Source organism: Lissotriton helveticus, chromosome 1_1 (genome assembly GCF_964261635.1).
Source record: "Lissotriton helveticus chromosome 1_1, aLisHel1.1, whole genome shotgun sequence".
Lineage (NCBI taxonomy): Eukaryota > Metazoa > Chordata > Amphibia > Caudata > Salamandridae > Lissotriton > Lissotriton helveticus.
Window position 1 is genome coordinate 962,457,005 of NC_136057.1, and position 26,474 is coordinate 962,483,478.

At 41.9% G+C, this 26,474-nt stretch overlaps 1 protein-coding gene across 5 annotated transcripts in view; it reads left to right on the plus strand.

The window, feature by feature from the left end:
• Positions 1-26,474, plus strand: part of SFMBT2 (Scm like with four mbt domains 2) — a 1,092,424-nt gene that overhangs the window by 534,150 nt on the left and 531,800 nt on the right. For all 5 annotated transcript variants that reach the window (XM_078677113.1, XM_078677108.1, XM_078677111.1 and 2 more), the window contains one exon: positions 1,056-1,144. In XM_078677113.1, coding sequence (XP_078533239.1) covers positions 1,056-1,144 — 89 coding nt within the window. The remainder of the gene's footprint in view (positions 1-1,055; positions 1,145-26,474) is intronic.

Here is a 26,474-nt window from a genome sequence, read left to right on the forward strand (position 1 = left end):
GAATGCTTTGTCGGTCATAACGAGAATCCCTTTATGGCTACGTGCCATGAACTGATAAGAAATTGTTCAATTATTACCACAGCTAGCGAGAAAACTGCTGGTGCAATGTACAGTGCTGAGTAGAATTGGTTTCAGTAATACACTTCTGTTGGGCGCTCCAGATTATTCACTTACAAGGTTACACAGCATGGTAGTGATGGCTGCCAAACAGGCACTGAACAAATTCAGATTTGATTCTACTTCAAGTACCTTGTAGGAGCCTTAGTTGGACCAGTCAGTGAAAGAAGGATTTTTAAAGCCATGTGTATAGTCTATAAAGCTATAAATGGAACAGGATGAGTCTACTACCAAGGAAATTCTCCCATGATAGACCTCTAAGGCCCTTACGATCTTCATCAGCAAACCTTGTTTCTGTGCCAAACGTTAGGAAAACAAGGATGGGCGGGAGAACTTTCAAAGTCAAGGCAGCTCAGTTATGGAACAGGCTGCCAAACTCCCTCAGAGCTAACCGAAATCTGATGAGTTTTAGGAAGAACCAAAAAATGTGGCTCTTCCCTAAGTAGAAGATATAAGCCACTGTGCCTTCTGTTGCAACATTAAGACAGGTTTCTTATGGGTTTTTGGTGGTTTGATAGTGCCATGATACCTGTCAAGTCAATGACGCGCTTTACAAATTGCTAATAATATTCTCACTGTAAATATATTTTAATAAAACCAAAATAAACAATAAGTAAAGTAGAGGATTCTGAAAGTTCACAATTTCATCATACTGTTTTTAAAAAAAATCAGGCTAAAAATACAGTTTTTCAAAATGTGTTTATTAAATGGTTTCGAATAGAGATAAACTTTCCATGGTGGACACTAAGACCATTGTCAGGGGAGGGAATGTTACAGGGGAGCCTAGAAAATCTCCAAAATCACTTGGATGATATTCCTGGTCAGTCTTCTGACATTGGTCAGCTGGGTTCTAAAATTATGAATGAATGTCAATTTGGTAATATTGAAACCTGTTTTGATCATTTCATTAATCTATTGTGCTCTTCTTCTTTTTCTAGCAATTAAGGAGAAGTGCACAGATTGGACTGAATTTCTCATAAATGACTTGACAGGGTCAAGGACTGCTCCTGCAAACCTGCTGGAAGGGGTGAGTAATCAGTTGTATATACATGAAATCTTACTAAGTTACTATAGTGTTTCAACTAAGCCAGACATTTTTGGTATGCAAGCCTAATATCACATACATTCCTATTAATGGGTCTCTCATATTTTGAGTATTTCTTTTTTCTTATGCTTGCACTTTTTGCATACTTTTTGCATTTGTAGGAAATCAGTTCAAGTAGGAAAAGTAATAGAAATAACTTTTCAAATCATTGAGCAATTATCTCAAGTTCTTTTGTGTACCGCTGGGCATTAATCGAGTACCATTTTCACATAGAGTATCCTACAATTCTTTGAGCAGATATGTTGCAGGACTTTTGTATTCAAGGGCACATTTCAAATACAGTTTTCACAGAGACGGCATTGTGCGGGGATGGTGCATTATTTTTCTACCAGAGTGCATACCTCATGTGCACTTGTCATCTAGATTACCACACAAGCATAGTTTGTGTAATACGTATAATTCTCACAAAATATATGCATATTACATGTAGAAAAAAATATTAAATTTCAGCCCTCGACAGATTAAAACATTTGCTAATTCAGAGTAGATATAGCATACATCTCCTTCAGTTCTCTTATGGGCAGCCGCGGGCCGTGGAGGGAGTTACGGTGGGGCAGGGAGGCGGGGAGGGGGATGGGCAGGGTGGAGAGGGCTAAAAACCGGCATATGGATAATTACAGGTAAGTAAATAATTTTGCTCTATGTTTTTGCAACAATGTCACAAGCAATTGATGCCTGTGATTTGTGGATACTGTGCTGTCTGACGCATCATAGAGGACTTCTATGTGGTCTGATGGAATCATAGTTAATCCACAGGTTGAGGATAAAGTCGTCCAAATCTCATCCCCAAAAGGTTTTATGTTTTGGCAGCTCCACAATATGTGGATCAAATTGCAGTCAGTCTGTTTGCATTGCCAACATTCAGAGTGGAGAAGAAGATCAGATTTATGTGAGCACGTAGTGTATTGTAGTTCCTAGGAATCCCCAGGATCTGCACGTTTTGGATGACCTAAACTGAGGACTTGGTGTCCAAACCCCTTCCAGACACCCCCACAGGATATGTCAGCCATTAGACCGTCTAGCTCTACAGTGCCACTACCACCCCACTGTGTCTTACAGTGGTGTAGGTAATTTCTGGCAACCCGTGAACATGACAACCCTGATTCCTCAGAGATCGTGGATCGGGGAAAACAGTACAGTTCTTTTCACTTAGTCACTCATGCTCAGAAAATACACAGGATGGCGATTAGGACGTTTCAATAAGTATTTATTGGTCCAGCATCAGTCTTGTTTAAATCATATTTGCTGCGACAATCAGTAGACAAAGGCATACAAAAGAGATTGCAAGTACCAATATAGTAAATAGTAGATTCATTTCTACCATAGTGCTGATAGGATGAACATAAGCAGTTCAGATAAAAAAGCAGGACATATTCCTTAAATGCATGCCCTAAGCAATTTGCCTAAATGTACCTAGCCTAGATCTGTATGTGTAGCATGTATATGTGCATATGTGTTTGGTGATGCACTGAGAAAAACACACTATGCTTCTTGAGTATCCATGCACTATCTTTTGTTGTATTGTTCTTTTTTACGTACACTTGAAACAGTTCATCTTCAATCTGAATGATAATCATTTTCAGAGAACATCATATATTGGGTTACAAATCTTCATCAACATGTAGTTGACACCCAACACACGTTTCGTGAAATTATTTCGCTTCTCCATGGCTGTTAATAATAAAGAGCACACCACTATTAGCAACTGGAGTTATTCAAATAATGATCCAAACGGGCTTATTACAAAAACAGATACACCTGTTATTAAGAAAAACAACATAAAAAAGTCTTTAACTTAACACCACAGCTTGTATGTGGGTAACATACTGACATATATAAAAATATATATTAATAAATATAATAAGCATACAAATAGAGTCCTCAGGGGGAAAAACAGACAAAAACATTAAAAACAGAGCAAGAAACAAAAACAAAAAAATTATTCTTCAGTCTCCAACCTAAAATATTGGCATATATGCAGTTTGTCCCATGGGACAACATAAAATACAACAACATAAAATATAAACAGATGTATTTAAATCAGTTACAAATTCAATAACATACATTCACATATAAATCTTTATGATAACAACTTTCCTTTATGACTGCAATATTTATTTAAGATTGAACTTATGCACATAGTTAGCATCCTAGTACCTAAATGCACGATATATCTGATGTGCAGTTTCACTCAATATGTTGTTATGGTCAATAAGTGAAAACTACCTTAAAAGATTTAATTCATTCAAGGAAAGTTTCTATCCGAACGTTCCCAAATAATCTTCGTGTAGTATCTAATAGTAACTTCCAATATCTAAATAAATAAAAATAAAAAGATAAATAAAATTAACCATTCAAACAAACTAAGATATACAAACATAGACCTGACTAATATATTGCTAGACTAAGGCAATTGACATCGGAATCCTACAAGTACGCAAACCTGTCAAAATTAAAATGCGAAACTGCATGTAATGTGTTTGCAGATCACTAGAGCACATCGGTTAAGAGAGAACATGAACCTAGCTGATCGCAGAAGCACATCGATAGACAGAAAACATGTAAGTGTGCCGATATTGTGTAGGGAACACTTCAAAAAATATATATCCAAATTTTAAATTCCCAAACACAACTAAATATAAGTAACGGATACCAAAGAACAAAAGCCAGACTCAGGTCAATACCCTACTCACCTTTATCCAGCAGTAGCCTCAAGTCAGTATACGTAGTATCATATCTGAATCCTACCAACAAAGTCTGTCTATATATACTCTCACAGGTTAATTGAGAATCTGTTAGTACTTAATTGATAATTAAAAATTCAAAATAAAACCAAGGGTTAGAAAAACCTTCCACTGACCATTTAAAAGAACAATACCCCTAAGCTAAGCCATATAAATCCTTAAACCATCTCTAAGCCAATCATGGACAAGATAAACAAAAGCGAACTCAAACTAAATACTGTATTTAAGGAATTTGCAACAGAAAATAAAAATAAAATAATAAGGGGACAAAAAGATTTATACAAGGAGAGCTAGATGTTCGAACCTCTGGCCACTAAAGTAACGTCTATACAGAGAACTCATGTGAGCTATTCCAGCAGACTCCTTAGATACAAAATTCAAGACCATTTGCCAAATATCCACAGGCACAAAAAGAGAGTAGAATTCTTGCACATGAAAAAACAAAATCGCTCACCTAATATCTACACGCACAGATGTACAGTGCTCCAAAACTACAAGCATACTTGAAGCAACAGAAAATTTAAGCCACAATAAATATAGAAAACAGCAAGAGGGAAAATAATATGTAGACTGTGCATAAGCACAAATGCAAAAATAAAAGAGAATGTATAATAGACCGAAACAATGTTGATCATCGCTCAAACTCTCGAACTGCAGTGTCAGACAAAGCGGCTCTAAGCCCTTATGCTACTCAAGTCATCAAACACCAGAGTATATAATTCTCTGTCCTGGTTGAGGCCAACAGTACCTATTTTCAGCTTGTTAATCCAATAGGTTTCCCTAATTCTGACCCTTTTGTCTCCATCTCCTCCTCTCCCATCAGTTTTGACTGATTAAATGCCAATTAATAGTATCTCCTGCAGTACTTTGGTCTTATGTCCTGAATTAAAGTTCATGGGCTTGTGGTATTTCAAATCGTTATTCTTTATGGCCCTAATATGCCCCTTCCATCTTTCTTTAAGCTTACTTGTGGTTGAACCTACATATTGTTTTTACAGACACAATACATATTATATACACAGTGTATGTGTTACAATTGACTTTAAACTGTTTTTCTCCCACAAAGTCATAGAAAGTGATCGTGTTGTAATCACATTTTTACAGCACATACATTTGGAACATTTATAGCATCCCACAGGTAAGGAACTTAACCAAGGTGTGACCGAGGAATTTTGTGTAGAAGGTAAGTAACTGACTGTATCGCCCAGGCTAAGAATATTACGTAAGGTAGGCGCTTTCTTATACGTAATGAAGGGTTTAGCAGGGGGTATCTTATTTAGATCTTTATCACATCATAGGATACCCCAATGTTTCAAAAAACGATTATTATCTCCTTGTTGTCCTAACTATATGTGGTGATAAAACATGCATCCTTATTTGCATCCTTGTTAGAGATCCTCTTCCTGATATTAGGTTTGAGAAGATTTGTTCTACAAATCTTACTTGCTCTCAATCTAGCTCTTTGTACTGTGTCCTCACATTAACCCCTTTGTAAAAAACATATGTCCTTCCTCTGTTCTGTAATCAGGTTCCAAAGGACAGTTTCTCTTAGCACGTAAGAACTCTCCATATGGGATGTTCTCAATTTGTCTTTTCGGATGACCTGAGTCACCATTTAGAACACAATTAGTCGAAGTAGGTTTCCTGTACAACTTATAGATAGCAATCTGCCATTCTCAATGTATATGTGCATATGTTTATGTAGCCAATAAACCCCTAGGGAAGAACCATCCACCTCACCTAATGTTTAGAGAACGAAGGATCCCATCTCTGCTTCAAGGATGACACCTCTGAAGGGATGTCAGACTATTTTGTGAAGTAGATTCACCATGCAGGACCCTGCGTCAGCTTGGAAGGAACCCTCCTCTAATATGCAGTGGGAAATAGGAGTCTTATCTATTAGAGTGGTCACTCCAGGGTTTCTTCTAGAATTGATATGTATTGAAAACAATGATAAATGTTTTGAAAACATTTTGTGTTTTTCCAAACAAATGCGATAATACGCAGAGCGCTTCTGGCCAAGTATGAAAAAAAAGTGTTGGCCCTTATACAGAATAAATATTCAGTGCCTGTCGACATGTTTATGTGTGTCAGGTACAGAGATTATGATAAACTGCAAAGAGACTGGTGTCGAAGAGACATGAGCAAGCTACTAGTTAAAAGGTAACCTGTTAATAACCATTATTGTTGTGTGGATGGGAAAATGTATGTATAAAGGGGTATACATGACAGGACTATCCTAAAGGACATGACAGTAGAGGATCAACACCAGTTATGAAAATTTGTAATAAAAGAACTTGATTACGGATTCACAAAATAAGCTTGTCATGTGTAGTGAGCTGTCTTTTCCATTCCTCAAGTCAATATTCGAAGTACAATATTTTTTATCAGACTGATCTGCAGGACAAAAAGAGTTACAGTAGTATAAAGGTGATCTATTAATAGTCTACATGGGCATGATAAGATCCCGTTGAATCTCTCTGGTTTCTCTATGTAGAAATAGGCGCTGGAAGTTGAATGAGCAATAAAGGTGCCTTTACGTTTTGTTTTTAGCTTGTCACATTTGCTGTAGGTTCAAAGACACAGGTCAAATGTCAGGCTATGTATTCTGACAAATTGCTGGTCTATTAACATGAGATTAGTGTTTACTTTCTTACTCTGCTTGAAAAGTGAGAATTTTGTAAAGTGAACTTTGTGACAGTCTTGCTGGGTACTGGAAGTATCTAACACCAAACAAAATTTCAATGCTCGTGAGTGTACTGTACAGATATTTCAAAATATATCAGAAGTTAGGTATGCTCAAATAAAGCACATTTGGATGCAATTCTAAAGTGTGAAGGAAACAAAGACTATTAGAAGCAAAACAAATAGACACTTGACATGATGAAGCACAAATGATAAGTATTCACTGAAACCCAATTTTTACAAATTATCATTTATCTACTACATAATTTTATCAGCAAATCTGCATGTCTTTGCAAATATATTGGCTATTTCATGGAAAATGTGCTGTCTGTAAATGAGTGTACTATCATGCCATGCTCAAGCAATATATTGGTGACAATGAGCTTCAAAGGATATTACTGGCTGCATACTCCACCAACACCAATCTCCTGCTGAATGGGTGTGGCTCATTTCCTGCACTTGGTGTGACACTTGGATTTTGCACAATCCACATGACTTCAGTGATGTAACATTGATGAAACCACCTCCAAACTGAGAATTATTCCAGCACCACTGCATGTAGAGTCTTATGGGAGATACCTGCTTATTTATAGATTGCCACCAGTCTGATTTATGTACTGTGTACCAGTTGACAGTATCTCTAATGTCCTGTCGGAGTGAGGGTAAAGTGAATGTTTAGAATATTAAAGTTCAAAATACATCCATTTATTGTTAGTTGGTCTAATCTTTCAATGGCAGCAGATTTGCGCTCCTTCCAAGACACCTGGGAGCACCCCAAAGGTTATGCCACTGTTGTGCCATAAAGGAGCTGAGGCGTGGAGCTATGGGTCTATTGGTAAAATGTTTGGGCTCACCTCCAGATTTTAACCATAGTGTCTACAATCCCACTGTCTATTTGCCAACATGGCTGCTAGTGTCCACGTAAGGGAATACGTCTTTTTTGCTGTCTAGAATGTAACATTTCATCTTGATCCAATATGGCGTGTGGGTGGATGTGGGTGTAGTTGTGACAGGTGGTTAGTAATGCAATAGGTTGCTATACGGGGCCATCTTAACCCACCTACCTCTGTATCTGCATATTGTTTATGGAAATTCAGTCACTGTCTTAATTATCCTCGTATAGGTTTCGTAATTAATGTTGGCAATAACATTTTCTTTATTGTTAATAGTAACAGTCCTAGAACATTATTAAATATCCGGGCCAGTGCCATTTTGATCACTTAAAATCTGCCCCACGGTGAGAGGTGGAGCTGGCACCATTTCTCGAAGTATATTTGTGTTTTGATCAATAGCTGTTTAAAGTTATCTTCCACCATCCCATCAAGGCCTTTATTCAGATCTGTGACCAAGTAGTGCATGCCCTTCTGTACCCACTTTAATACTTTAATCAGATCGGCTGTGCTAGCTCTAGCAGTAACATGGGATAGAGGCATTTACCCCTTATTTCACCAAGTTTACGTTACCTCCTGAGAAGTGAAACAAAGACTCTACTAGTTATATGAATGTCAGTAGGTACATCCGAGTAATATGAGGTTATCGCCTGCATAAAGACTGATGTCATTACGCCTGCCCATGAGGGCATTACATTCAATTCATACGGTAGGATGGCAATCACCGATTGTTCAGGAGCCAATAATTTGACCTAATTTCAGATTATGTATAGGACACAATTTCCCCAGAAAGGAGTGTCCCTGCACTCTAACGTAACCTAAAATCAGAGGGATTTACAACATGGTTGCAAATAAGTGTATATTCTTTTGTTTGCAGAACTATATTTATTTTGTTCCTCAAATGGAGAGGAATAGTGTTCCAAGACTAAGCTATTACCACAGAAAGAGCACGTCTGCCCAGTATGTTCTTTCTAAATTTAGGAACTGCTACATGATTAAGGGAACTAGAACGGAAGGTGTGTGGTCGAATGTACCATGAGAACATTGCAGAAATAAACATTCTTGTAGAAAGAGCATGAATGGTTTTGTGATGGAGACATAAAGCTTTTAATAGACTCCTTTTAGGAACTGTAAGCTCATGAAGCCGGGCCACATGTGATGAAATCGAGTAACATATATTTAGTGCTAGGACCACACATGCAGCAGCATTCTGAACTACCTGGAACGTTTCAGTGAGATCACAGGGAAGACCCACAAACAGGGAGCTACAGCAATCTATTCTGGACATAATCTAATTGTGATCCAGGAATTTCTTTGAGGAGTTTGGCAAGTATGGGCAAACTTTCCTAGCTATCCTAAACAGACAGAAGCAAGTAGAAGTTAAGGTTTATATGATTTTCAAAGGAAAGCCCTTCTTGCCTGTTGAAAGATGTCTTGCCTTTTTGGGCAGGGTGCTAAGGGATCCTAAATTTCAACCCACCACTCAGAGGTCCATTGAGAGGGGTGGCCAAAAATAAGAACATCAGTTTTATTGGTATTCAGAACCAAAGAGTTGTTCAATAAAACTAGTGTTTTTGTGGAGATTGAAACACTTTGCTATTCAGTCTGAGAATATGTGTATAGTCTGTAGGTGGAAATAGTAGAGGGGTCGGCCTTAGGTTTTTTCAGTCAATATAATCAGGGCTGATTTCCAAAAGAAAATGTGAACAGCATGGTCAACAGAGGGATAACTACAGTAATTATCTTCTTAAACTTGTAACTTTTATAATTGGCGTGTGGAGCTGTGGATCAAATTGAGAGAATGAGGTAAGAGAAGTCGGTTTATATATTAGTTAATCAACAGTGGCTAGATCAAAAATGGACAAACAAGGATTAAGAGCTGTGAAAGAGCAATCAGTCTCTACTGAGCCAGGTAGCCCTGGAGCAGGCAACTTCAGACTCCCAACCATTTTTACATTTTTGCTTATTGGAAAAAATCATGTTGGGTATTTGGACTGAAAAATGCCATCATGAAAATAATTGGATCTGGCCACTTTCGTGTTTTTGGCATTTTTATAGCAATGCAGTAGCACTTTATACCAGCAAGTTCCAGCGAACATGACATTTTTCTACATTTCCTTTGAAACTTTTTGCATTGCCATTCAGCTGCATATAAATCCTCAAAAAACGATTTGAATGAATGAGTTTGCTGACAGGGGATTTTAAACGGAATCAAGTGATCTAATGAATTTCTGAGCCAGATAATAATCATCGCTCTGTTACCCTCAGGGTTTTCAGTAGACAAAATGGGACACAATGATTAAGTAGAGCTGACCATTGGTCCAAATTTACTTTGGCCCATGGATGGAGAATTGGTTCTTGGATGAATCCCCCTATGAAAATCATAAGGAGAAAAATAATAATTGATGTTCTGTCCATGGCAATGTTTAAGTGGCATAAAAGTGGACTCAAGAAGAGGGACAAAAGACCAATCAATTGTATATGCAGCTTGGTGAGCAGTGCCTGGTGAAAGCAGCCCTTTGTTCATTTGAGTAAATTCTGAGGGGCATATTATCAAGAAACGGCGCTAAAATTATCGCCTCTTTAGCAGCAGGAAACTGCAGCTAAAGCGGCGATAATGGGCTTGATAATATGCCCTTGTGTATTCCTATAGAAGCCCATGGGAATTCACAAGGGCATATTATCAAGCCCATTATCACCGCATTAGCGGCAGTTTCCTGCTGCTAAAGCGGCGATAATTTTAACGCTGTTTCTTTATAATCTGTGTCCGATATATACATAAGTGTGATGATTACGAACCAAGAACCCCAGACTGCCCTGATGAAATTGCTGAAAGGAGAGCAATGAAACATGTTGGCACTTTGAACTTGTATGGTATATGAAAACCCATTTTTAATCTGGAAGGCTTGCAGCACCAGAATAAAGATAGAGAGCTAGCAACCCTTACCAACATTTTTCTTTAAACCTTTGGTTGCACTTAACACATTGGTTTATTTATTATATTTTTGGGGTCATAGGTGCACTGGTACACTATTTACAAAGGTGCACTTTGGTATTGGCTATTTTCTTTACATACCACCACTAGTATTTATACTTTTGGTCATCTTTTCACACTGCACACAGAGAGAGTGACCGATGATGAGAAGTGGGTATACTGGGCACTGTTAACCAGGAACCCCCTCGGGAGTTAAGACCGTGAGGCACTCTCTCTGTTTTCACACATTTCTTGTGGTTTTGGGGACCTGTTTCTGTTTTTTCTTTAAACCTACATCCTTGACAGGGGCGGTTGGTGACATTTTACAGTGGTGGGGCGCAAACTGATTTGCGAGTGCGGGCCCCAGGCCACTCAGGCCAGCGGCGACCCCCCCCCGACCCACATACACAACACTCAAAGAAATGTATTCACACACGCATACACACAAACACATCCATTCACAACACTCTCCACCAAACATTCATGCATACACTCACGCTCGCACCAAACACTTTCAAATAAAAGAAAAACACACACTCTTACCTTGCTGCCGGTCCCGGTCCGCGCCACCTCTGGGCTCTGCTCCCCACACGTCACAGGCTCACAGCGCCCCTGGCCAATCCTGGCGCCATGGGCACAGGTTCCTTTCTCGCCTGCAGCACGCCCATTAGGGCTCCTAATGGGCATGCGCAACGCCGCAAAAACACAAGTGCGCATGCGTGGGCACGGGTAAAAATTCACCCTCCGTCCCCACTCATGCGCACTTGTGTTGCCGCCTGTACAATCATGTCAATCAATCAACATGACGCCCCCCGGCGGTCTGACATCATGTTGATTCATTGACATGATTGTCACAGTCTTAACGCAAAAACGCCGAGGGAGCAGCGGGCGGCTTCGGGCAGGGGGGGGCTACGCCCCACGCCCCAATGGACGAACCGCGCCTGATTCTTGACCTATGAGATTAGTGTTATTTAACAGACTTGGAGGATCTAGATGGCTCATCAGATTATCCCTGTTGGTCAATGAAGTTTTGATGTACTAATAGTAGGTAAGGCGTGTTTTGTTTACAATCTTTATAATATGCCCCTGGGTTTCTACATTGGTCTAATCGCCTGCCTGCATGTTAAACAAAATGTCCTAAAATGGCTACATGCTGTGTGTTTAACAGGAATGCAGAAATTATTTCTTGTAAAGGCATAAAAACTGATGAAGCACAAGGTGGCTTGTAATTAAGGATCGATTGAAAAGTAGGGAAAGGATTTACATTTAACAACAAGAGACATTTATCATTTTTAATAGAAGACATGGAAAATAATGAAAGTTTAAACTGGTCCTTAAATATATGAACAAATCGTCCCCAGCCACTCTCCCCACTCAATGTTCTTTCTTGTTTAACCAAAAGGGAGCAGCAAATGAGATTTCTGGGCTGTAGTCTTCTTTTAACCATGATTCAGTAATATAAAGAAGATCTAAATTATTATCACTAATCAACACCTGGAATACAATACAGTGGTTAACTAATGAGAGGACTCTATGGAGAACACAGTCTATATATTTTCTAGAAAAAGAAGAAGTGAAGCGCACCTTGGGCGCATGATTGTACACAGGTTCCGGATTTGTTTCCTCCTGTTGATGACTGCTAGTCTGTTTGAGACAGAGAAAGGAAGAATAAACTAAAATCAGATAAGGAGGAGGGCACTGACTTAGAGACCAATGTTGGTAGGGTAAAAAAATGTCATGACTCTCTTGGGCTTTAAAACTGGCAGAATATTTGGCCTTAGTCCCGGCAGAGGCCCACACTTACCACCTCTGATAGCTTGGCACAGAGCAGTCAGGCTTATCTAAAGAGACAATGTGTAAAGTATTTGTGCAACAACCACACACATGAAAACACAGCAAAAAGACTCAACACTGGTTTAGAAAAATAGAAAATAACGTTATAAATAAATCAAGAACAAAAATGTAACATGTAGAAGTTGAGATATGACTTTAAAAGATTAAAAGAGTTCTAGTGCTTTGAATCAATAAGCGCCTATGCGGGTAATCTGGTCGCGCTGGCCCGTGGCAAAGTCAAAAGTTCAAGCTGACTGCAATGGCGCATGGGCCAGCTACAGCACGACTCACGCATGCCCCAGTGAAAAATTTACCTTATCCTGGTCTTAACAGAAAGATGCAGGGGTCAGTTGAGGTGATGCATCGATGTTAATCCTGCAGGTGAGGTGTTGCATCTACTTCCTTCACTCAGTGGAGGTGATTGGTCAGTTCTGTTAACGAAGTCCCAGACCATTACGCATTGGGTCTAAACTGCAATGCACCTGGTTTCTCTAAGCAGTTGAAGGGATGCGTCAAACTCTCCACTCTGCAGTGGTGATGATGCAGGGTTGCGATGCGTTGAGCTCTCAAGACGATTCTTTGGGTCTGAGAGCGATGTGCTGATTCTACTCCTGCAACAGGGTTGATGCACCTGTCCTACTCTAAGCATACTGAAGATGTGTCGACTTCTCTGGTGCGAGTATCTGGTTCCACTTCCAGTGAACCTGGCACAGTAGCAGGGGTAGAGACTTTGATTTCCCGGATTCTCAAGCAACAGCAGGCAAGCCAATAAGCCTTTGAAGATCACGTCAGTTTAAGGCAGATTCCAGTTCTCCTCGGCAGAATCAGAGAGCAGCAGGACAGCACAAGAGGAAAGCAAGCCTTCCAGGTCAACAGTCCAGTAGAGAATCAATCCTTGATGCAGTACATCAGTTTTTCTGACAGAGTCCAGTTGTAGGTCCAAATTTGTCATATTTGGTGGGGTCAGAGCCCCAGTATTGATACCTAGTTGTGCCTTTGAAGTCGGGCTGAAGTGCACACAGGTAAATTCACCCAAGCCCTGGCTCCAGACTATCAGTAGAGGGTAACAACCCCTTTGTGTGGGAAGCAACAGACTGACTATTCAGTTGCAATTGTCAGCTCCCCCCTCTCTTCCTGCTCGGGAAGAGCCACCAGAATGCAGATGAGTATGCAGACACACCTACCCTTCCTGTGTTTGTGGGTGTCTAGAGAGAATACACAAAATGTAGCTGTCACCCTCCCCAGACGTGTATTGGAGACAGGCTGCAGGCAAACAGAGCAGTATGAGAAGAGAAATACTCACTTTCTAAAAGTGACATTTCTAAAATAGTAATGTTAAATCCAACTTTCAAGTGAATAGGATTTATTAATACCAAAGATTTAAAACAGGAAGCAGCTACTACTTTCTAATCAGGAATTACAGCTTAAAAGTGTATTAAGGAATTCCCATTATTAACCTATAAAACGAACAGACCTCACGGTAGTTAAAAAACTAATTTAGGTGTTTGTAACTACAAGAACATGCAAACCTTAACAACATATGCCCTTCATTTTACTTGCACAGTACCATACCCTATGGGTAAGGCTCCCTTATTTCCATTTTTACAGATAAATACAGGCAGAAAACCATTTATTTTCCTGTCTACATTTATATTTATATGTGGATAAAAATGGAAATTGGGTTGTTTTTTGAGTGATTCTGAATGATTTCAATCATGACTGCCAGGCCAAAAGCTGTTTAGATTGACAGGCAATGGACTTGAAAAATAAAGGAACTTTAGTAAAGAACCTTAAACAGCAGTAGATGTGCACAACCTTTATGTTAAAATATGCACAAGTGCGTAGTTTATCATCTGAGTGTGTACATATCATTGAAACCTGTAAGGCGTTCAGGCGCAATTGTACATTAACTGGTTAAATAAATGCAGAAATATACATATCAGCCTCATTGTTTCACAAAACCTAAAATAAATATGGATAAATACAGGTAAAATTAGCAAAAAATAAATATGGATAAATGCAGACAGAAATGATAAAAATATAAATACCATAAAACCGGGAGCCCTACCTATGGGCTACCTAAGGCTGAACTCCAGGGTAATAAAAGGGAAGTATATGGCTTGGCATGTAGTTTTAAATTTCAAGTTGAGGTGGCAGTAGACTGCACACATAGTCCCTGCAGTGGCAGGCCTGAGACCGGTTCAAAAGGCTACGTGTGTGGGTGGCACAATTAGTGCTACAGGCCCACTAGTAGCATTCAGGTGACAGGCACTGGGTTTATGGTATACTATTTTACAAGGGACTTACAAGTAAACTAAATATGTCAACTGCCTCAATCTTACCATGTTTAGAGAAGAAGCATATGCACTTTAGCACTGATAGGCAGTGGTAAAGTGCTTGGAGTCCTAAGGCCAACAAAAGAATCAGCAAAAAGAGGCAGTAATCTGGCAAAACATTTGAGGGAAAACCACCCTAAACATGGCAGGTCTAACACAAGTCTTAACAGATTCTGAGAGCCGAATGAATAGGGAGCAGGACCCTTGCTGTATTGGAAAAAGAGGCGTAAACACTCCAGCTCAGCAGGAAACTATGCCCCCCCCCCCATTATCCATGAACGGCGCTCCACCGCAAAATTATAGCTGCATTTAACTTCCAAACCAGAGGAAGAGGTTCCTTTATTGAACAGGAAACGTAAAGACTGAGAAAATAAACTGAAAAGCAAAAAACTCTCAAATAAGGGAAGGCCGGCATCCAATGCTGTGGGACAGAAACAGAGTATGGTCGGTGAAGTCTCTCTTTATGACTCTCAGGGAGTAGGTGAAACCTATGTTATGAATGAGTTGGAAGTTGTGGAATAGCAGGCAGGATCTTTGAGAATGTTCATTATTTTATGAAGTCCCTATCGTACAGATTAATGCTCACGTGGAAGTTGGTCCCATGCACATTTTACCCCACTCTCTTTCAATCCCATGTGGCCCAGTACTCTCGCATCCTGTGTACTCTACCTACTCCCAGAAGTCGTGTATCTGAATCATCTTGACCGCCGAGCTACTCCACTCTTCTTTGTGGTGTTACATTATAGCAACATGACACTTTGAATGAGGACATTCCTTTGTGTCTCCCTTACTCATTCAGGATCACTTTTTTTCTTAATTTTGGTTTGTGTCTTATGTATGATGATAATTCCTCCTGTGGGGCCTGCAGCCCTCTTGAGATGTCTGAGTCAGTTTGTCTAGGGACAGGCTGCTCTCTATTTTCACAAGAATTATGTGTTTTGAAATTACATATGTTCAGATTGTTTACTTATTTCCAGCCTTGACTGTAATCATGGTTCCTTTTATCTCAGTCACTTGAAGCTTCATTACCTCATACCTGGAACCTGCTTTGCATCAATGCTTTTGCTTCACCATAGCCCACTTCTCTCTGTGGTTTGACCTCTGTGCTTGGTGTCCGCATATCTCATCCTTTTCTGTTTTTCTTCTCTGTCCCTTTTCCACACTTCTGAGTCAGACTTTCTTGTTCGCTTGTGGTTCAGTCAAGGATTACAGATGTGTATTTTTGCATTAACCCCCTGGCCACTCATGATTGTGTCTGAACACTGGCCTGTGGTGCTGTGTGTCTTTTTTACAGTAGACTCTTAGGACTGTATTCAAAGCATGTTACAGTCACTAGTGCTCGTTTTCCACTTGTAGATTCCTCAGTGGCTGCATGAATCTTTAGATTATGAGATTTGATGGTGGCCATAAGGGTGTTTTCTATTGATGCTGGAAGTCTTGTTGCCGGGTGAACCTAGTGCAGTCATGTCCATTGAAATGGGGTCAGGTGTCAGTCTTAAGTATTTCCAGAACTTCACACCCTGCACAGGTCTCATGTAGGATCAGGAGCACTGCCCTCGCAGTCGTGGATGCGATATGTTTGGCAATAGGAAATTACAAGTATTCATCCATCAGCACTAGTCAAGTCAAGTCAAGTCAAATGATCTTTATTCGGATTGTTAAACATCCATAAAAGTACACATAAAATCCAACAATAGTATAAAACACAGATTTCGTCCCACTTATTATAAACTCATAAAAGTATACAATTTTATCATGTGCAAAATTACAATTCTTAGTGCAAAGTATACATTGTGCAATAGGCAAGTGTGCAAAAAATGTGCATAGTGCAAATATTTCAATCAATTAGCAGAGAAGCACGTGATCGTACGGCTGCTTTAAGAAAGCTGCTTACTCTGAAGATGGCCTCATCCGTCTTTAACATTAAAAAATCTTTAAAAGCTAGATTAAAATCGGTCAAAGCGTTTTTCCTACAGTACAGCATTAAAAAGTGCAAAGTGTGCATTCTATAAAAACCGCAAAAGAAAATGAAATGGCGCAAACTTTGTGTGCCACCAAGATTACAGGGACATTTTAAGTTTCCCACACATTTATTGAAACCCAACGGAAAACAAAGTAAGTTTATAATGCTACCGTCCCTGAATCGAAATAGCAAACTCCTATTCCATCTGCCTAATTGTAAGCGTAGATAACTCTGAGGCAGGGCAGATGGTTTCTCACTTAACTCCATAAAGGACGTGTATCTAATTGTAGTAGATTTTGTCAAGTTGCACCTTAGCCTCTCCTTGCGATAACATTCATAGAGAGCCCTTTTTGTTAAATTCTTATGCGTATGGTCAATCAGTTGTGGAGATGTAAAAAGATGACCCAGGCCCACACTTGATAAACTATTTTCTACAGCCCTAAACCAGGGTATACAGTTAGCCTTCTCGCATTTTAGGCAATCCCTAATAATATCTTGTGACAGGGAGGCAGCGGAATTACACCAAATTTTTATCCAAAACAATGCTGGTCTTGATCCTATAAAATCTTCAATATAAGGAAGGTTTAATTCCCTTTGGCAGATGTAAGTTGGTGCAATCTTCCGACAAAATCTATTTTCTTCGGTCTGTAATTGTGTGCTATTGGAGTAACCCCATATCTCGGCACCTTAGGTGCCCACAGGTAGACATTGTGTTTTATAAATTTGTAAGAGTGACACAATCAGGTCTGCTTGTCTGGGTTGGCGAAGGGAGGTTAAAGAGTTTATGGCCTTACTCATTTTATTCCTTCCCAAGGCGACATGGGGTTGCCAAGAGCCAGTGTTGGAAAATAACAGACCAAGATAAGGGAAAGTGCAAGTGCATTTTAGAATATCATCCCCTGATTGAATGTGTCTTATTTTGTAACTTTTAGGGCCACAAGACATTATAAATGACTTTTTGAAGTTAGTGCAAAGGCCCAGGTCTGCCATAAATTTAACAAAACCAGAAATTAAAATTCGCAAAGCGTTAGGTGTGCGGCCCATAAGGACCGCATCGTCCGCATATAGTAAAGCAGGGACAGAGTTGCCGTTAACTTGCGGAACATCATTGGTTAATTTGCTCAAACAAACACTCAGATCATTTATATACAGGATAAAAAGTAGGGGGGCCAGAACACAGCCTTGTCTGACCCCCTACCAATTAAAATATCATTAGAGACTTCACCATCATTATTTATACGAACACGAGCTTTCAAATCACTATGAAGGTGTGGCAGAAAATAAACTAAAGATTCATCTAAACCATAATTTAACAAAACGGACCATAAACGAGAACGATTAACAAAATCAAACGCAGAACTTAAATCCATAAAACCAAAATATATGGGTGATTTTTTGACGATCGTATATTTGGCCATAATTAGGTTTAGGTTCAGACACTGTTCCACCGTACCCACTTTACTCCTGAAACCTAGCTGGCAGGGATGTAAGATGGTATTTTCTTCCGCCCAAGTACTAATTCTATTAAAAAGGACCCTGCCTAAGACCTTTAGAGTATTGTCAATTAATGATATTGGGCGATAACAGCCAGGATCAAGTCTGTTGCCTTTTTTGAATATGGGTACGATGGTACTGCAGGACCATGTTTCCGGAACAGCAGTAGTGGATAAATTATTGAAGACATTGCATAGCAAAGGTGCCCAAAAGTCAGGTTCAGATTTAATTTGATTGATGGATAAACCATCTGGGCCAGGAGCTTTGTTACCAGCACTTTCAATGATAGCATCCCCAACCTCAGACAACAAAATATTTAAAGGCTTTATAACTGGGATAATTGTAATTTGGTTGCCAGTCGCGGAGGCGTCATAGATCTTCGAAAAATGGTCAACCCACGCATCCCCTGTTATATTGCAATTGATGGGGCAGATGTTAGAACCCAGTGACCTAAGATTCTTGACAGCCCTCCAAAACCCTCCAACATCTCGTAGGGCTGCAGTGCGAACAAGGGAATCCCACTGATCTTTTAATAGTTCGTCTGATCTAGTTTTTAGACAAAGTTTGTATCTGAGTCTCAAAGTCCTTACCAGAGACAGATCTCGTGGTGCTGCAGTAAGGGCAGCCCTGAGTTCCCGGTTGGCTTTGGAACAAGAGGTGTCAAACCACCTGGGATTGCTATTGGTGTGGGCTGGGGCTGGTTTGGAGATTTCGACTTTTATTACCTTGCATAGCTCACAAAAAGAGTTAACAATGTCAAGCCCCGGGCTGGTGGTTGATAGACATACTGAGACTAGAGTAGGATGTTTTCTAATGACTCTGGCCAAAACTCCTTGGTTGTCTATCCCCCTCCAAGCCACCCTTAGTCTGTCTGTTGATGCCATTAAGTTTTTTGCCCCGATTTCTATTCTGTTCATTGGTGTTTTAGTTGATTTGAGGCAAATTAAAATTGGATAGTGGTCGCTATACGGAGACGTGATAACCTCAGATTTCAAAAGGAGATCCTCAAGGAGGGATGAAATAAAAACATAATCGATAGTGGTAGAACTCCCACGGCCGATGTACGTAGGGGCCGGTACATAGTTCACATCCATATCCAATTTCTCCATAGCATCAACTAAGTCACGTGTTGCTAACAGGTCTAATAGTTCTTCACCTCTCCTACAAGGCAGGGAACTATAGTGAATGTGTGCATTGAAATCGCCTCCCAAGCAAATGCCATCAAAGCTTCCATATTTTTGGCCATCCACTACTTCATCAATAAATGTAAACAAATCCAGAAAATTAATGTTAGGATGGGTTGTAAAATCATTATTATAAAAATTAACAAAACATGACTTTAACCGTCCTGTATATTTCAATGCCATAAAATGTTTGTTAGTGGTTGGCAATAGTTCAGTTTTAACACCAGCTGTAATTTTGACCCAGATTGATAAACCCCCACTGGGGCGGCCAATGGGAGGAGATGGAACAATCAAATTATGGCAGCTGTAACCCTCAAGGAGTAAAGATCTTGTGCACGAGGTTTCCTGCAACATTAGGACATCAAAGCTTGTTACCCAATCAGTCCAAGACTTTATATTCATTTTCGCGTTAAGGCCTGCAATGTTCCAACTCAAAATGGAGAATTCATCAGAGTCCATAGTAGAGGTTTGGCCAGAAACGCCTTTTGTGGGGTCAAATGACATCCTAGACCTGTCTAAGGAATTCAACAATGTTGCACTGGGACAAATGGGTAAGTTGCCAACAAGGGACTCATTATTGGTGTGATCATTAGCTAAGGTGTAAGAAGGAGTATCTAATGGTCAGTCCAAACTCCATGTATCTGCCAATGCAGAAAATCTATTAAATAGTGGGAAAGGGAACTGCGCTGGAAAAGGTTGGAAGGAATGTGGGGCTGAAAAGTGTTGCATAGGTGGGGGCCTATAAAAATAACGCAAAGGCAAGGGGGTGACAACAGTAGAAGGTCCTGTGTTGGTGCTATTGTGGTTAAGTATGTATTTAGCAGTGCCAGGGTGCCTAAAATTTAGAACAATACAGTCCCCATTGAAGTCTTTGCGTAAGGGACCAATCCAACTCACGCGACGGGCAGATAGAATTTAATTCCTAATGTCAAAGCCTACCCCCTTGTGCTTGGTCAGCCAGTCAATACACTTATTATTCAATTGGACCCAGGATTCCCCCTGTCCTTCCTTGAGAGGTGGGACGCCAGCCAATACTAAAACGTAAGGGCAGGCGTCAGGTGGTAGATGAAGGGTAGGTTCTTGAGATTTTCTGGGTCTACTAGCTGTTGGTTGGGCATTCCTGGCGTTGTTACTGCTTTGTATCACAGGATTTACAGTAGGGGTGGTTGTGTTATGGCCCTCCTGTCGTGTACTGTTGGGAATAATAGTAGGGTTAGAAGAGCCTGCGACTACGAGAGGGGTTGGCTTAGCTTTAGTGACAGGTTTAGTTTGCCCTGTGTTAGTGGGCCTGGGTGTATTATCGGTTATTGGGTTGCTGCTAGCAGGTTTAGGAGCGTCCTTCGTGCTGCTACTGCCGGTGCTAGGCGCACCACACAGAATAACCTTACTGACAGACTCCAGGTCCTTCAAAAGGCGGTCACCCCTAAGTTGGTCAAGGCTGATCGCCCCTTCCCTTTTAACCTCTTCCTTTTTAACTAAATTTTCTAATTTATCTAACCTTTTAAAAACAATATTAAATTGCTTGATCATTTGACATTCCAGTTGTTTAAAAACAGTATCTACGATTGTCTCGATAAAATTCCCATTGGGCTTGGGTTGAATAGTACTGTCAGTCAAAAACTCAGTCTGTGTGCCCAGGGAATTGTGATCATCGCTGGAGATGATTATGGACGGGGCTAGTGCATCGGTTTGCGGCGTATCAATGTTGTCGGTTTGATCCCCAGTTTGTTGTTGTTTCCCTCTAGTCCACATGCTCTGCGGAGTTGGCTGGTTCTTATTTCGGACAGGTTGCTTCCTTTTGTTAACAATCGATTTTAAAGGGCCCCTTTTCCTTTTACCCTCACCAACTTTATTGTTCGTGGGCGGGGATGAAGTTATAAGCTGTACAGCACAGTCAGGCTGTGAGTCAATGGTTATGACCGGACTGCTATCCCCAGGCTGCAGTTCTGATGATATTAATGTGGTAGGGGGTTTCATGATGGTAATTACAGGAGATAGCGGGAGGTTGTTGGGAGGATTAGCTTGGGGTGAATGTAAGACAGTATTGTTATGACCCAGTGACATCCTCCTTTCTGTGTTAGCTATTTCCTCCTGGACCAGTGTTAGTGCATTCTCGAGTAGACATTCAAAGGAGGAAGGTGGGTTGGGGGAACCCATGGGAGCAGGCACTGTGGGCGTGTTATTTCGCTTCCCCATGTTGGATTATCCCCTGCTCACCTCTTGTGGTAGAAGTTAGGGATGTGGCCCAGCCCGGCCTCCTCCGGTCTCTGAGGGCCACAGAGGGCCCGCCCTTGTCCCGGGCTTCGCCCGGCGTCCCGCGAGGGAGAGGTGCCAGCGTCTTAAAGCACCTCCTGGCGCTCCTCACCCGTCACTGCCCCGCGCCGCCGCTGAGGCTGCCGGTCTTTGTGGTCCCGGCGCGGCTATGGCGGTGGCGGTTGTATCAGGGGAAGAGGCTCTGCACTGTGGCGTTCTCTGTCAGGGCGCTGGACTCTTGGCGGTGGATTTGGCAAACCACATGTCCCCCTTCGCCAGGTAAGCTCCCCTCCGCTCTGCCGAGGTGCTGGCGTCTTAAAGCACCTCCTGGCGCTCCTCACCCGTCACTGCCCCGCGCCGCCGCTGAGGCTGCCGGTCTTTGTGGTCCCGGCGCGGCTATGGCGGTGGCGGTGGTATCAGGGGAAGAGGCTCTGCACGGTGGCGTTCTCTGTCAGGGCGCTGGACTCTTGGCGGTGGATTCGGCAAACCACAAGTCCCCCTTCGCCAGGTAAGCTCCCCTCCGCTCTGCCGAGGTGCTAGCGTCTTAAAGCACCTCCTGGCGCTCCTCACCCGTCACTGCCCCGCGCCGCCGCTGAGGCTGCCGGTCTTTGTGGTCCCGGCGCGGCTATGGCGGTGGCGGTGGTATCAGGGGAAGAGGCTCTGCACGGTGGCGTTCTCTGTCAGGGCGGTGGACTTTTGGCGGTGGATTCGGCAAACCACAAGTCCCCCTTCGCCAGGTAAGCTCCCCTCCGCTCTGCCAAGGTGCTAGCGTCTTAAAGCACCTCCTGGCGCTCCTCACCCGTCACTGCCCCGCGCCACCGCTGAGGCTGCCGGTCTTTGTGGTCCCGGCGCGGCTATGGCGGTGGCGGTGGTATCAGGGGAAGAGGCTCTGCACGGTGGCGTTCTCTGTCAGGGCGCTGGACTCTTGGCGGTGGATTCGGCAAACCACAAGTCCCCCTTTGCCAGGTAAGCTCCCCTCCGCTCTGCCGAGGTGCTAGCGTCTTAAAGCACCTCCTGGCGCTCCTCACCCGTCACTGCCCCGCGCTGCCGCTGAGGCTGCCGGTCTATGTGGTCCCGGCGCGGCTATGGCGGTGGCGGTGGTATCAGGGGAAGAGGCTCTGCACGGTGGCGTTCTCTGTCAGGGCGCTGGACTCTTGGCAGTGGATTCAGCAAACCACAAGTCCCCCTTCGCCAGGTAAGCTCCCCCTAGTTAGGAACGTGCCTGATTGCAATGGGCCAAAAATGGTAATGGTGATATTGCACTAGACACTCCTTAGTAGTGGAGACATTTGCAGGGGTCTCTCGCAGATCAGTTGGTATTCATTGCAGGTCTTTATTGTCTTTTCTACCATTTGGTCTAGATCTGGAAACCATGCTCGCTCTCTGAGTGTTCACTTGGTGTCCTTCGTGGGCCAGTTTTACCACTTGCTTTTCAAGGGATTCCTTGAGTTGTTGATGTTAGTTCATTATTCATCTGTTGAAAAGCCTTTAGCTCTGGCTGATTTACAACTTTGGAGAGAGTGATCCCACCCATGTGACAACATTACCCTTACCTGGTTCTTATTTTGGCTTCTGTCAGTGTAAAATCAATTTTAGCGGCGTCCTCAATTGACTGTATTGACATTGATGGTGGACTGCCTGGCTCATGATGAATTTGAGGTCCTCTTCCACTGGCGACACAGTCCATATTCATGACATCATGGGCTGTCTTTTTACATGAAGTCAGCTGGGTTGTAGTCCTTTCTCAGTTTGTGAATGATGGTACAAAAGTACTCTTCTAGTAAAATTCCCCATCTTTCGATACTCGGCGTTCATTCATGATGGCAAAGCGATTCCTGTAGACCATGGGTACCCGCGGATATTTCCCCTGGGCCAGCACAGTACTGTCTGTGGCAAGTCAGAGGGCCCCTCCAATGCAGCTGTATACGGGTCAGGGTAGTGAAAGATGGGAAGAAGGGCGTGAAGCTGTGCATGATGTGGACAACAAACCGAGCCTTCACATGACTTCTGTCTGCCACCTAAGCTCTATTTTCATGCATCAAGAATTAAAGTCAAAGCATTAGCTTGTAATGTAAAACGTGAGAGGTAAACCGATACTCAGCTTGTGGCTGAATTGCAAAATGAGAAACTGGAAAACATGGTATCACTGCTAATAAATGCTTCTCAATGCAATGATATAGTATGATCTACTAAGATAAAAACGCTCATGCATGTTAAAAGAATACACTTTTTTTTAAGTTTGCCATGAGTTTATCATCTTTTTGCATGTTTAGTGCAACAGGTCTTCAAAACTAAATGTGTTCCTAAAGATACGTTTTCTGAGACACCTTCTTTTCTTCTTTACTGTTACTTTAGTTAACATGTAAATAAAGTATGCCCATTTGTTTCTCAGCTTGTTGAATGTTTCTGCTCTGTCATGTGAACAGCAGCCCAGTACTGTTGTTCAGGAGGAGGTCGCAATTAAAGGTCAGGAGGGCCTCGTACACCCCGTACTTTGAGTATCTGTGCTGTAGACAAAAACGTGGTATTGCCGACACACCCAGACCACTGCCAATCTCATTTTCTCAGCTTGTGAGTATTATGCCTAGAGCTTCGAAAAACTGTGATTGCCATAGGACATGATTTGTTGCTTGCCATCCCATATGTGAAGTTGCAGCAGGATGGCTCGCATCCCTACTGGGTTCCGATGACTGTGATTTCAGTACACAGTGCTGGGTTGAAGTAGGACATGTTGCTCGTGTCACTGACTCTCTTTTTGATCTTCTAGAATGCTGGGCTCCTGCAGTGCATTTCTGATGGTGGACCAATCCTTGATGTATCTAGTGCATTAACTGGCCTTGCCGAGGAAGGACCTTATGTCATAGGTGTCTTTAGGGCATGAGATATCGTTGAGGGCTTTCATTAATCCAGATCTGGTCGCATTCCTTTGTCTAAAAGAGGTGTCCATGGAGTTTGTCACCTTCGTGGAACTTGCATTTGGTCACATTTAGTGTTCGATTTCCTTTCCTTGAGCTTTGCACACTTGCTCAAGGATGTGGTCATGTTCCTATGAGATGTTCCTGAATACTAGTATGTTGTTACTGTAGTTTAGTGCATTTACAACTGAGCTAATAACTCTGTGAATGGCTTCTTATCTGTGTATATACCCCGAAACTGAGGCATTTGTAGCGAAATAGACCTAGATGGGTGGTCAATGTTGTACTGAACTGTGATTCTTCATGAAATTCCAGCTGGTTGTATCCTTTGTTGAAATGACATCCTGCTTGGAGAATATTTATGCGCCATTCTGGAGTGTGTTCATGTCGGCTAGATGTGGCCCTGGGTGACGTTCACATGGGAAAACCCATGAGGTAGGGCCTTGCGAAATCTCAATGATGCCTATTCTTAGAAGCTCTTTCAGTTCCTCAGTGTCTTCTCGTAGGGGGAACAATGTCATTTGGTAGTGCTGTGCTACTGGATTGACGCTTTCATTTTGGGGTAGTTGTATGGAGAAGTCCTTCATCTTTCCAAGTCTGATCAAGAGCTTCATGTCTTTGCCTATGATGAGTAGTATGTGCTCCACCATGTAGAGGATGACTGCATGCCTCAGTTGCTCTCCCTCCAACATACTGAGGAGGTAGTCAGCTAGAATCGGCCCATCCATCACGTGAATTTCAGCATCAACCATGCAGTCTTAATAACTCAATTTTGTAGTGAACTTGCCAAGACACGGAAGGGATTTCTTGCCCCCCCATGTTTAGACTTGAGTGTTGGCTTGTGATAAATTGGGTTTAGGCTTCATCTCGTGATATTCAGCAATGCAGATGTAGTCCAGTGATGCACCGCTGTCTTGCATGAAACAAGTGGGGTTCTTTTCCATTAGGATCTTTAGTCGCTGGTACTTTTCTGTTCATTTGTCATCATGGGTGAGCCTGTGTAGGTACTCATCACTATCTAGCTTGTAAGTGGACCATAAACTTTTGGTTGAGCTGATGTATGAGGCTCTCTATGATCTTGTCTTTGTGTGTGAGTTAGCTTGTGACTGTGACAAGTTACTTCTCTTATCCCTGAAGGCACTGTCATGGTGTCTCCTGTAGTGTTTCTTTGTTTACCCCACTTAAGGTTCCTTTGCATACCGTTTCAAAATGATTGTCTTTGCTGCACTTTCTTCTTGAGTGGACTGTGATGCACGTTGTTATAATCTGATGTTAGTCCGCTTTAAGGAACCTTATGACGTCATATAGAATGTGAGCTTCAGGCAGGACAGTTCGTGTTAGCTTGGAAACTGACTGGCTGGACGTTGATGCTGTCTACAATAAAAGATACTTTAATCACAAGAAATGGAGTATCCTGCTTTTTAACAATGGCGACGAGGACGACTTAACTTGATTGGGGACAAGTGGTTAAACAGCATCAATTCCCCTACAACTTTAATTGGACTTATTCATTTTATCTGTTCTTCATCGAAAAAAAAAAGAAAAAAAAAAGAAGAGGAAACCGGAACTTTGGGCTATTACAAAACACAACCTTACAGCCTGGACATCGTGTTCAACGTTTCAACAAATTAAAGGTAATTTTTGCCTTTTTGCATACCTCGCATGCTTCGTAGTGCCTGTAACTGCCCCGCATTTTTTAACTCCGAGGAAGGTTCCATACCTCGTGAACCCAAACTTTCCCTCGAGAGCTCGAAGGCATTCCCTGCGCGCGTCACTGGGATTCTTCTTTGAATGCGAAGGGTGACGGAGCCTACGTCAGTGCGCCTGAATTGAACCCAACGTGACCCCGCGCTGAACGTAAGCGCCATCTTGTATTCACAGACTTTCAAAAGAAAAAACTGTACACTTTCGAGTACGATAATCGGCTCATTGGACCTGTCATCACTACATTCTACGAGCTGACTGCCAAATACAGATCGTG